Source organism: Mastigoproctus giganteus, chromosome 7, assembly GCF_048544385.1.
Source record: "Mastigoproctus giganteus isolate SK-2022 chromosome 7, ASM4854438v1, whole genome shotgun sequence".
NCBI lineage: Eukaryota > Metazoa > Arthropoda > Arachnida > Uropygi > Thelyphonidae > Mastigoproctus > Mastigoproctus giganteus.
The window spans coordinates 187,616,885-187,629,266 of NC_143581.1; the positions used below are offsets into that span (position 1 = coordinate 187,616,885).

A 12,382-nucleotide genomic window follows, 5' to 3' on the forward strand; every position below is an offset into this window, starting at 1 on the left:
AAGGTTACAGGTGGGAGAGCCATGTGTGATCGACATCTGTGGTGAGGATCGTGTATTCCTCAAGTAATACAGCAAATCACCCAGTAAAATGTAATATAAATATCCATATGGACTATGCGCGGGTCATCAGTTCGTATAATCTGTGACAATCAATGTACGTCAGGATACCCATGCTCACTGCGAGACACAAGAAATGCCCTGCATGGGCACATCAACACCAACTTTGGGTCACCGACATGTCGAAATCTGTCCTCTGGTCTTATGAATCCTTTCCATCTCTATCACGCTGATGGGCGTATCTGCATTTGGGAAAGCAACATAAGCCCATGGCAACCGGATACATTATTGGCGTTCGACAGGCTGGAGACGATGCTGTTACCATTTGAGGGACTGTTTTCGAGGTACGCTCTGGGTCCTCTGATAACCGTTAATCAACGGCTGGATGGGAACGCCTAACTTTCTATTGTAGCTGACCAAGCACCCCTCCCCCTTTATGACAAGTATATCCAGACAATCCTGACGTTTATCATTAAGACAATGCGTAATGCCACAAAGCCCAGCAGGTTGCTAACGACTGGCTTTCGTTGGTATGATGTGGCGTTTGTTAGCAAGAGGATCTGCCATGAGAATTTATGCCTTTTCAGCAGAGTGACGAATGTGGGCACACTTTAGGACAATCTTGTGGAGGTCTAGAGCTCCAAAGTAACGTTTCTTAAGGACGTTACTCGGTTCGCTTTCACCACTGTGGTTTTCATAAATAAAAATTCAGTTTTAGGCAAGGATTGCAAGGTTTCGTTCTCCCGGAAGATGGGGTTTTTGGTCCATCAAACTGGCAAATCGTCACGCAACACTCGCAATTTACTGACGCAATATATTGTCGCCTTACAGTCTTAGTTGTTTTAGCGCTTATCACTCGACCCTGCATTGTGACAATTCTTTGGAATCTTTGTAATTTTTGTAACAGCACTGCAATTTTCGCATCACAAAATACATTCACACATCATTGGCTTGAAGAAAATAATGCGATGAACGTGTCGATAATTATTGATTATATTAAAGCCCATCCAGGGAGTCATTGCAGATATTAAAAAATTCTTTTTGTAAACTGATTGTGTTCGTTTAGTGTCCCAATACATGTTTGAGAATAGTCCATCCTTCAACCATGTTATGAATTATCCTTCAAAGGTTTCAAGGACTGTTATGACCGATATTGTATCTTAGGAATATCAGTTACATAATGATGGATAGATTATACTCCATTAGACTGCGGATATAGTTTAGATCCCCTTCTCATTAAACTGAAGTCTTTGAAACACTTTGAACCTTCTGGTTTCTGTAATCGGAAAACTCGCAGAGTCCGAGGGGTCATGGAACATACACAGAAATAGTTGCTATTATAAAACTCTCTATGAAGGGTAGAACATCTGCTCTTCATAGAGAGTTTGATTGAAAGGATGATTGAGAACTCTCAATCATTGAATTATTGTTCAATGATTGAGAGTTAGAATAAAACAAAATAAATAACTGATGAGTGAAAATAAGTTACAATTTTTTCACGTGTAAACCCTTAAAGAACAAAAATAAAATTATCATTTTTTCAGTGTTAAATATCAATGATTTACTTTATTTACTGAACTTACAATCATTCAATACAAACCACCAGAATATTTAAGAACAAATAGCAAAAATTCAAAACAAAAACGTCATTGTGGCTTCAGGATCTTGGCTTATACCTTGGATAATGAATTTAGCCTTGCTTCAGTCCTTCATTCAGGTTGGTAAGACAGCGCTGAAAAATATAAATTATGAGTAAATAATTTATTAATTCGTTAATGAAACATTTACTCATAATTATTTATTAAATACGAATTTTATTTATTAAGTTTTTTAGTAGGTAATCTCGCGTGTTAAACGTTTGGCTCTCCCTTGAAGTTATCTTCTTGCATATCCTCTTCCCTATTACACTAATGGTCAGACAGATCCTCATTTGACAATATGTGGCTTATAACAGTGATTTTAAAACTTTCTGGTGAATTAAATATTCGGCATTAAAAACATTTCAACGTATGTAATTTTAGAAAATTATTTTATTTTAAAATATTTTAAAAAATGGTTAATTGTACTTCAAATACTTACCATTGCTTGAAAAAGTTTTCCACTATCTTGCAGGGACAGTGATGACTAAATTAAAAAAAAAAGGTTAAGAATAATTAAAAGTATATAGCATTTCTTCTGGTAATTAAAGTAATTAAATGTGAATTATTCTCTGAGCGTACGGTGGTTTCAGCACGTGCCACTCTTTGGAAAGATCTGAGTTTGAATTCTGTCGATGTCTGGAAGAATTTCTAAAGGTCTCATCAATCCAGGCTGAAGTTAGTCCATCTTAGGGGGAGGGAGTAGGGCTTTTCTCGAAAAATGACCATATAGGCCAAAGATATTGATAGAAAGCAATCATCAATCCCGGAAGACAGTGGTGAAAACGAACCGAGTAAAATCCTTAAGAAACGTTACTTTGGAGCTCTAGATCTCCACAAGATTGTCCGAAAGTGCGCTCACATTCGTCACTGTGCTGAAAGGCATGAATTCTCATGGCAGATCCTCTTGCTAATACGTGGCACATTATATTAACAAAATCTGTCCTTAAGAAACGTTTGCAATGCTGATTAGCTCTTCGTTCTTGGACAAAGGAACAATAGAAACGGGTTATCAGAATAGATGGTCGAGAGATGGATGGTGTGGAGAATGATCGTAGACCGTCATCTACAGCACCGTATTAGTTTTAAGTTTGGATGAGTCGGGTCATTGCGTGAGGGTAGTTGCCATCAATGCCAAGTCGCACTCTGAGGTCTTGGATAATTTCGTAATGCTCCACTATTAAGGTTCTGCGTAAAACGTCCTCCATGTGGTACTCGAAGAGAAAAAGTGTACCAGTCAATCAATGAACGAGGTCCCGTCGACTACCAACCAAGTGAGGTTGATAATCTCATCGTGATTAGGCAAATTATTCTGTAACGGCCGGAGCTTGTCTCTTATATCAGAACCGTTATATGGATATTGTGTGGGCTGAAAACCCCTGAATAAATCACTGACATAAACCTATTCTATCTACTCAGATCGTTTAGTTACAGCTCCGATTAAAGAGATCTTTAGAAACTCGTCCAGTCTTCGACGGGATTAGAACCCAGACGCCTCTTAAGGGGTCTCTCGATTACCAGTAGGTAACCAATCACATATTTTAAACATATAATTTACGTTTTTATTATTTTCTTATTTCTATTGTCAAAAATGCGTTTCTGTATTTTTTAAATCTTTATTTCAGTTCAGTACATTAGCAACTGCTTCTGTAATGTATCTCTCTTACCATACGTTAAAACTAACAAACCAATTCAGGAGAATAACAGAAAAAATACAGATAACTTTTTACACCAACAAATAAAGTGTTGTCAAACATTGCGCTGTTTTTGAATCTCGTGTTTAGCGTAGGCTAAATTATGTCACGCAAAACTGCATCAGTAGAAAAGACATCTTTTACTTTTATTTATTTACCCTACTCTGACTGTTATAGAAAGCTAGGATAAATTTATATGAAAATGGAAGTACTTACTACAACCTGTGGTTTGGTGCTTTCTATGCATTCACTCAGCTGAAAATAAAAATTAAAACCGATATAAATGAACTGCTATAGACTGATATGGATGTGGGATAAGAAGTAATAGCATTGAAAGAAAAATTGATAAGAATTAATATCATTGAAAGAAAATTTGATAAAAATTAATATCATTGGATGAGAATTGATTAGAATGTAGCCGAGTGGTCAGAAGCGGGAGTGCAGTAGCACACGTTCTTTGAGTAGACCAGGTTCAACCCCTGACTGCTAAATACGCTCGATCTGCCAACCCGCACTGGACCAGCGTGGCAGATTAAGGTCCATTTCCCTCAACAGGAATCGTTGAGGAGGCTTCCATCCTGCAGTGGATTGATAATGGTTGCTGCTTACCTTTATCTACATAAATTATTATGAATTGATAAGAAGTAATATCATAAAGTTTATTTCTGCTGACTTGAACAAACTAATCACGGTGGGATACGTTATGTATATCCCTATTGTCTAGCGAAGTCATCAGCCACATATGACGAATCGCTCAGACACATGTGTTAAATGGATTCGCTCCAAAGTCTATGTGGTACAGGGGTCAATTAAATGCGAAATTTAAATATTTGTACCATCCAGAACTTTGTATCTAAAGTCGTTTCTGTGAAATGCACTTTCAGTTCAATGTCAGATTCGTCACTGGCACGTGCTCTGTTCGTTGCCCTTGTGGGTAGCATTTGGTATAATCACCGTCCTCCTCACACCAGCTGGAAAACACCTGATTTCGAAGCCCCTTAAAGACGCGAGAAATTTTATGGGTAAATTTCACAACGTGGCTGAATTAATCTGTCTCAGGCAAGGATAGAATGATTTTTCTCCCCGAAACTCTGGTTTCTTCGTCCAGCAAACAGCAAATGGAACACGGGCAATTTACAAATAATATATACGGCGCAATATGGTCTAAGTTGCTGATGCGCCTAAAACTACCAACCAACCTCTTCGTTAGCATGTTCTGGAATTGGATTTTCAAGTAGATTGAATTCATGATTCTCATTTATGCATTGGATGTTGAGAAGATGCAAAAACAAGGGAATGTGAGGGTGCGCTGTCAAGCAAGCCAAAGAAACGTCTTTGGAAACCGCGAGTGATTGATGATCCGTTGGAACTGAACATTATGGATTTAAATGGAAGAGATGCTGCTCAGAAGCTCCTAATCATACCAACGAAATGAGAGACATCATTTGCAGTGGTGTCTAGCCCATTGTTATCGGACCATGAAACAGGAACTATGGAGTAACTAGTCAAGTTACAATCTTGAGATCGCACGATCTACCGTGGTGAATGCAGGCGAACTACAGCAATGTATTGTGCTCAAAATGAGGTTCGGAGGAAGTGAATTCAATGGCAAGGTATTTCTCTTGATTTGGGTTGTATGCTGATACCTTGTGGTGGGTTTTCTGATACGGGAATTTTGCTAGCTCTATGGAAATGGACTTTCCATATTCCAGCAGGATAATGCTCCATCAGAGAAGGAAAGGCGTGTTGTTTTGGAATGGGTTGATGAGCATGTGGTTTGCTGTGCACATCACACGATTATCTGTACAAATTGATTCATTTGTCAAGTATTGGAAACAGTTATACAATTTTAAGCCATTTAAAGCAGTGGTGTCTTAAATTCTCGCCTTCTCACTTCTGAAATGTTATAATCTTATTATGGTACAATTGAGTAACTTCGATCGACGACTACAATTGCAAGTGAATAAAATAAATGTGAAATATATCTACCTCCTTTTCCATTTCCTTGTTCTCGCAACCAATCTCTATAACCTTACTTCTGTCATTTCCTGCCTCTGGCATGATTTTTCCAATACACGTGTCCATTGCTTGAGTAATCTACAAAGAAATAAATTAATTTTGTTGTTAAGTACACAAATAAATTTTAATTTTTTATTGTTATTTTTATTTCTAATTTACCGTTGTTACTCACCGCAGCTGGTAACTTTTTATAACATTCAACAGCCTTGCTCTTGATGTCTTTATTTTCTGAAATGAAAAAGCGTTATGGACGTTAAATTACGATATGCATATGCGTGTTAAGAATGTGCAGTAATGCGTTAAATCATAAATTTTCACTGATTATTAGGATAGAGTGGATTTTTCAGGAAGTTTTAGAAAAAACTTTCTGACTTAGAAAAGACTTGATTTCCGATAGCGTGGAAAAGTTGCCTGGATTTCAGTGGCATTGGTAATTACTTGTGGCATTCCAAGACGCTTGGAACACCAACAATTATCCATTGAAACTCGCCTTCGATTCAAATGAGGGCACCAGATGTTGGGATTGTCCCTTTGAACAATTAAGTTTTATTAAACAAATGTACTGAACAACGGTCACTTTCAATAGCTTGGGCCGCCTCCAACAGGTGGTGATGATATGTTTTTAAATCTCTTATATTAGCAAATGGCAGTTGAATTTCGATTGTTTTGGAATGTAGCTACTGGTAACCTCTCAAAACCTCCAGATTTTGATATTAGGATCCGAATAGTGGAATGTCCTATTTTAGTGATCGCAATGTTGAAATAACAGGCATTGAAATGCATTCCTAAAACAAAACGTTCTCTAGTAGTCGGATGACTTTCCCCTTCACCGGACATTCACTTGAGTTCTTTCTCATCTAATAGCTGCTGCTTCTTTGTCATGTTTGTTATTTTCCATTAACCATTCTGTGTTATTTGCTTTAATACTTTCAGAAGTGCTAGGTACGGATATTTTGTGTTCTAAATACGCGTACTTCGATCCAGACTCATCAAGGAGTGCAAAATATTTTTCTCCAACTATTGTTTTGTAATATTTGACTAAAATGCTGTTAATGACAGTTTCATTTGACATGATCCTTTTATCCTTTTATATTTATGATAAGTTCTAATCATTTTAAAACCCACAATGACTAGCTGTAAGTAATAAAGCTATTGTCCACAGAATATTCCTAGTACGTGCATTTGGGTTGACCGTGCCTTAATCCCACTTAACTCGTATACCGATACTGAATACATTTTCACGAAAGGAAGGAGAATATGGGTGTAGAATATCTGTATTTCACTTTTCAAATAAACCACTATAATAGAAGAAATATGACATGCTATATTTCTATTAAGGGAAATTAAAATCTATATAAAAATGAAGGAAACTAAATAGTACTTACTGCATACTGCAGCGTCCAGAGCTTCAAACTTGCTTCCATCGATTTCAGTGAAGCAGATCATCAGTAAAACAACAACTGCTGACAAAGCGTTCATTTTGTTAAAGCGATAACAGATTCCTATTAAACCAAAAGTAAGAACTGACCGCAATAGGCAGTACTACAGGACTTTATATTATCTGAGTTGAATACAGAGGAGAGAAGAAGGAGGGAATACGGAAGTGGAGAGTGTATTTCACCTGCAGGTTTCAGCAGAAGCTCGTGACATCAAACACTTTGTGTGCGAACTGGTGAACTAATAATTTCCATCAACATAGCCCTCAATGAGGGACGTTTTGTGAATTGTCATCGGTGGCATTCGTAGAAGGGTCTTTATCGGAGTGAGATCCTTGTCCATGTGACCTTCAGTCATATCTAAATAATGACAGTCGCAAGGACGAATTCGTTTAAATAAACATCGGATGCATTGTTATTTATTGCGCGTGTCAATGAAAGACCTTTTGTGAACGATGAGTAAGAGGATCCTTTTCAGAAATCTGCCATTGATGGTTGGTCTACTGAAAGCAATTTTTGTCTCTGAAGAGATAAAGTACATATTGTTTCTTTCACACATTCGAATGACACTTGATGAACGGATTCCGAACGCACTTTGTCAACTCCATTGAATGATGTCCTGCCTCCAATTTTCACAGGAAAAAGTTGCATAATAATAAAATTGGATTATCTTATAACATAATCAAGTTCTGCATGTAAATGATCAGCTATAATTTCTGGATACTCATTTAATCAATACTGTAGATGGGAATTATTAATAATAGGGTTAAATTTTACTTTTTAGGCTTTGGAAAAGAATATTATACTGTTTAGCTCTGATCAAATACAGATAAAGAACAATCGAAATTCCTAGAATGATTGAAGATTAGTAATGAAAACCACAGCAAACACCAACATTACGCAAGCTTGTAAATTGAAACTTTGAGAATATAGTTTCCATTGGAGATTTTGCATTGTATGTGGCGGCAAGCGAAGAAACCAGTTTGGTTTTCTTGGCGGTGTTCTAAGACTGATAAGAAAAATTATAAATGTTCATGCTTTTCCTGGTGTGTTTTGTGCTTGAGAAATGCTTTCAGCATAAAAGATAGACACGTGGTTGTTATTTTGACCGCATAACGCGCAAATCAACCAGTGACCAATAACAACATATAAATATATTACAAGCATATCAGGTCCATATACGTTGAGTCTTATGGTAGACTTGGATATGAAATGTTTTTATTTTTAGTCTTATCTTATCGTCTTTTTGTTTTACACTGCATGCATAAACACTACGTCAATACATAGAAAATGAAAAAAGGCAAACATTTGTTTACCTCGTCTCCATTTCAGCGGTTGTTGAAAATTGAAAATATCTGTACTCAGTAGTCGCTGAATTATAACCACCCTATCCGTAATGGACTATACTGCAAAGCTCGCATTGTAAAAAAGCCAAAGATTTCGTACGTTAGAGCAATGTAATTTGCATCAGATCGCGAAAGTCAAAGTGATAAAGTAGCAGTAATGGAAGGTAATAAAGAGATTATGGAGTATCAAAAGGGCATGATTGTGGGAGCTCGTGTGTCAGGAGATTCCATATTGGAAACGGTAATTCTTGTAGGTTACTAATGACCCACTGTGCTAAGGTGTACAAAGAATGGTATCGAACGGGCCAAACCACCTCCCGCCGACAAAACTGTAAAGGATTACGCAAGGTGGAAGTTCGGCTTCAGTGAGGGGTGTAGTACGATGTATAGACTCAACGGCTGGGCACTATGCGACAGTTGAAACCGTAATACAGTATAGGGAATGCAAGAACAATATCCCATATGATAATGCGCCGCACACTCAGACGTATTGGGTTCCACAGTAGGCGACCCAAGTAACGCCCTCTCCTCACCGCTGATCATCGTCGAAAGCGAATGCTGTGGTGTCAACAACACGCTGGTTAGAGACTGGAGGACTGGAAACGAGTATGCTGGTCGCATGAGTCCAAATATTTGGTGCAACAGTCCGACTGACGCCTTCATGTGTGGCTCATCATGCACATGACTCTAAAGACACGAGTTTTTGGAATCATGTGTATGATGCTCCTATCCTGGTAGGTAGCGGCGGTTGGATAATATGGGGTGTGCTTTGCTGGCAAAATCTAAGATCCCTGGTGCATATGGACCAACGTTTCACTGGTGAGGTGTACCGGCTGTTCTTAGAAGACCATGTGCACCCTGCCATGTTTTCCCGGACAGAAAAGGGATCTTTCAAGACGACATTTCGCCGTGTCACTGGGTTCAAACAGTATAGGAGTGGTCTGAGGAAAACAGTGAAGATATCACCTATTTTGATTAGCATTCAAATTTGCCTGACCTCAATCCAGTTGACCACATGAGGGATGTTTCGGAATGGAAGCTGAGGCGTATGGATACGCAACCGTCATCTATTCCGACACTGTGGTAAGCCTTGCAGACAGCACGCCTGAAGATTCTAACGTAACCTAACTAAACCATGTAGAAACTTAGACATGCTTTCATGACTTTCTTTATGTCCAACTGAATGAAACACAGGAACTGCTGTAAATTCTTTGCTATTATGAAGCAAGACTGCATGAGGAGGAGGAGGAGGAATCGGAATGCGTAAAAGTCGATCTACAGCAAATCTCTTCTTTCTTCAGACATCTAATGGAGTCGACACCTAGGCGAATAGCGGCTGTTATCTGCGCATACCGCGTTGGGCCACCTTTCGCACAGATAACAGCCGTCTCTATCTGTGCGAATGATGGTTCAACACGGTATTAGGTAGGTGGTTTCAATTCAGTGATCCCTGAGTGTATATGCATCAAAACAATGAAGGAATTCTCTTTAATAAAAACACAGCCTATTCTGCAGGAGTAAATGAGTCTCTTATTCGAACTGCTAAAATGTGCGTCGTATTTATTAAGATACTAAAACACCCTGAATGTTACAACTTGTTATTTTCGATTAAATACTCCTGAAGAGCGTATCCTAAATAGATTAAACACTCCTGAATATCCTAAATAGGTTATTATTTTAAAGCACAGTTAAATAGATGTAGATATCTTTTTATAACAAGTTTAAAACCCAATGTTTAACTTGCCACGATAAATATTGACGAATTATACCATTTATTTTCTAAATATGTGTATAGATGAATAGAATTTTACCTCTGAGAAATTTCATAAACATTCTTTAAAAAACTTTGAAATAAATAGTGCATTTAAAATAAGATATTAAATTAAATCCTCCGCGTTTAATACAACAAAAATAATTAATTAAAAAGATAAGAATAGAAAAATTTCGAAAACAACGGTCGCTGTTAATTTTGACTAGAATTCATTAGGCTTCAGTGCGTTGGGTCTTCTCTAAATTGAAAGAACTGAATGATTAATTAGCCTGTTTTTTTAAAACTTTTATGTGTCAATATAACAATCACTAAGTGCATTCTCGTTGATTCCACTGACAGTTAATACATTCTGGATAATGATCAGAAATAAGTTTTATTTAATCTGAGAAATCGAAGTACATGTTTGCAAACATCCAATAAAACCAATATATTTAGTGTACAGACGTCATCATATAATGCTTTTATCCACTGAACTGTTTGGCGACGTCCATGAAGCACTCCTGTACACAAAAAGAAAAAAAAAGAAAGTATTAGAGAGTATTAGGGAATATTTCTCATATATGAACAATTCATTAGCAGGTGCAGTAAAATGATATTTTTTGTTTCAACTTGTGAGAAAGTTATGGAGCAAAGTATTTTAGAATAACGGTGAAATGAGCAGACAGCAAGGAACGTCGGACAGGTATAAAAGACATTTATAGGGGTTTATAAGAATTACCAAAAAGGTCACATTACAGAAGTCGACACACGATGCTTACAAATATGGTCACATGATATCAGTACTGCGTATGATTCCTTCGAAACGACTAAACAGGCCTGACAGCGGTGAACCATTCTCGATAAAGATGGCTATAAGATTATGTGGCAACAAATCTCACTCTTCCATCAGTGCAGACCTTAGCCCACCAAGTGACCGAGGAGTTGACTGTCGGCGTGCAATGCGATGCCCAAGAGCGTCCTATACGTGTTCGATCGGATTTAAGTTTGCTGATCGTGATGGCCAAGCAGTCGCTGGATATCATCAATTTCAAGATATTCCTCCACCAATTGAGCTTTATGTGCAGTAGCTTTATCGTGCATGAAAAGAAAATTTTGGTCAACCGCAACCCTAAAAAGTCGCATTTAGGGTTTGAGGATTTGTTCTCGGTAATTCTGCTCACACGAGAACACCACTTCCACCGTAATTGTCCCTTTCTCTCATGTTAGAGGGATGGTACTGCATTCCTCGTTGTCTCCAGATGAAATAACGTCTAGGATCTGTTTGTAGGCTAAAATGTGACTCAATAGAGAACAGAACTGTACTCCATTTGTCAGGGCTCCAAGTTACATATTCTTTGCACCAGTTTCGACGATCTGTGCGGTGGTCTGCGGATAATGGGATACAAACCACTGGCTTCCTTATGTAGAGTCCACTTGAATTGAGCCTTTTTAATACAATCCGGTTGGAAATGTTTTCATCTGTGGCCGCAGAAACCTGAAGAGACAGTTGATAACAGGACATTGTAGGTTTCCATCTTGCTGTTAGAACCAGAGAGCAGTCTCTTCTAGTTGATGTAGCTCTCGGGCGACTTTGGCCAGCTCTTCTTGTGATCGGTCATGTCCCCTGAAACTGCTTTCATAGTGCCGAGACGACACTGCATGACACATTAAGCGTTCATGATACATCATCATCTTGATCAAAGCTTTGTGTAATTGTTTTCTCAAGAGATTAAAATTTTCTTTTTAAAATGTTTTTATTTTTCGCTGTAAGGAAACATAATCTGTCCAATTATTTGCAGTTTAGTACCACTAATCATCCAATGTAACTATTTCAGATTCCATATAAACTTTTAGTAATAATCATGCTGTCAGAACGAAATGTACAGTATTCTTAGTTATATTTAAACTCTTCGAGTACAGGTAGAATTCTGCATTTTCTTTAAATGTTTAATCAAAAAAGGCCTTACCACTGCTGACATCATCTGTTTTGTTTCATCGCCAGATAATGAAGACTGAAATAAAAAACATCCTTCGGTTAACAAGTTTATTGCACAAAGATATTCACATGAAAATTAATTGAAGTATTTGTAAATAAATTACTGAATAACCCAATTGTGATTTCGCAAACAGGCGATTATTGTAGCTCATATAGACTTATTTACAATAAAAACTATTTCATTTCATTCATATTAAACTTTGAATTTGTGATCGATAAAAAGTTGCTTTTACATTATCACGATTTACACAGATGCTTTATATAAAATATCTGCCGTAAAATATCTCTTCTCTCTTATTCTATACTAACACAATTATACTATGTTCCACTTTCGGACCATTTCCAGACATGAAGAATGGACTCTTGATCACCTTTAGTGTCTAAGCCGCTAAAGGAGATCAAGAGTCCTTTTATTATGTCTGTGTGTATTCTAGGATCAGCGAAAAT

The 12,382-nt window shown here is 37.5% G+C and overlaps 1 protein-coding gene and 1 long non-coding RNA gene across 2 annotated transcripts; both read right to left on the reverse strand.

Moving 5' to 3' along the window:
• Window positions 1-1,702: 1,702 nt before the first annotated feature.
• LOC150083451 (uncharacterized) lies at window positions 1,703-6,904 on the reverse strand. Its single transcript, XM_090377297.1, has 6 exons — window positions 6,793-6,904; window positions 5,580-5,635; window positions 5,378-5,485; window positions 3,605-3,643; window positions 2,137-2,181; window positions 1,703-1,789 (listed from the first exon to the last, which is right to left on the reverse strand). The coding sequence occupies exons 1-6, from the start codon at window positions 6,884-6,886 to the stop codon at window positions 1,748-1,750; spliced, it is 384 nt and encodes a 127-aa protein (XP_090233423.1). The 5' UTR covers window positions 6,887-6,904; the 3' UTR covers window positions 1,703-1,747.
• Window positions 6,905-10,314: 3,410 nt separating this feature from the next.
• Window positions 10,315-11,953, reverse strand: LOC150083452 (uncharacterized). The gene is made up of 2 exons (XR_016547171.1): window positions 11,907-11,953; window positions 10,315-10,460 (listed from the first exon to the last, which is right to left on the reverse strand). It is a non-coding gene; the product is annotated as an uncharacterized LOC150083452 (long non-coding RNA).
• Window positions 11,954-12,382: the final 429 nt, after the last annotated feature.

Excerpts from the sequence above, each read along its gene's own strand:
- LOC150083451 (XM_090377297.1), bottom strand. The coding sequence starts at position 6,886 with ATGAACGCTTTGTCAGCAGTTGTTGTTTTACTGATGATCTGCTTCACT. Across the intron at positions 3,644-5,377 it reads ACAAGGAAATGGAAAAGGAG|CTGAGTGAATGCATAGAAAG; the intron begins GTAGATATATTT and ends TTTTATTTTCAG. Across the intron at positions 2,182-3,604 it reads GCACCAAACCACAGGTTGTA|TCATCACTGTCCCTGCAAGA; the intron begins GTAAGTACTTCC and ends TTTTTAATTTAG.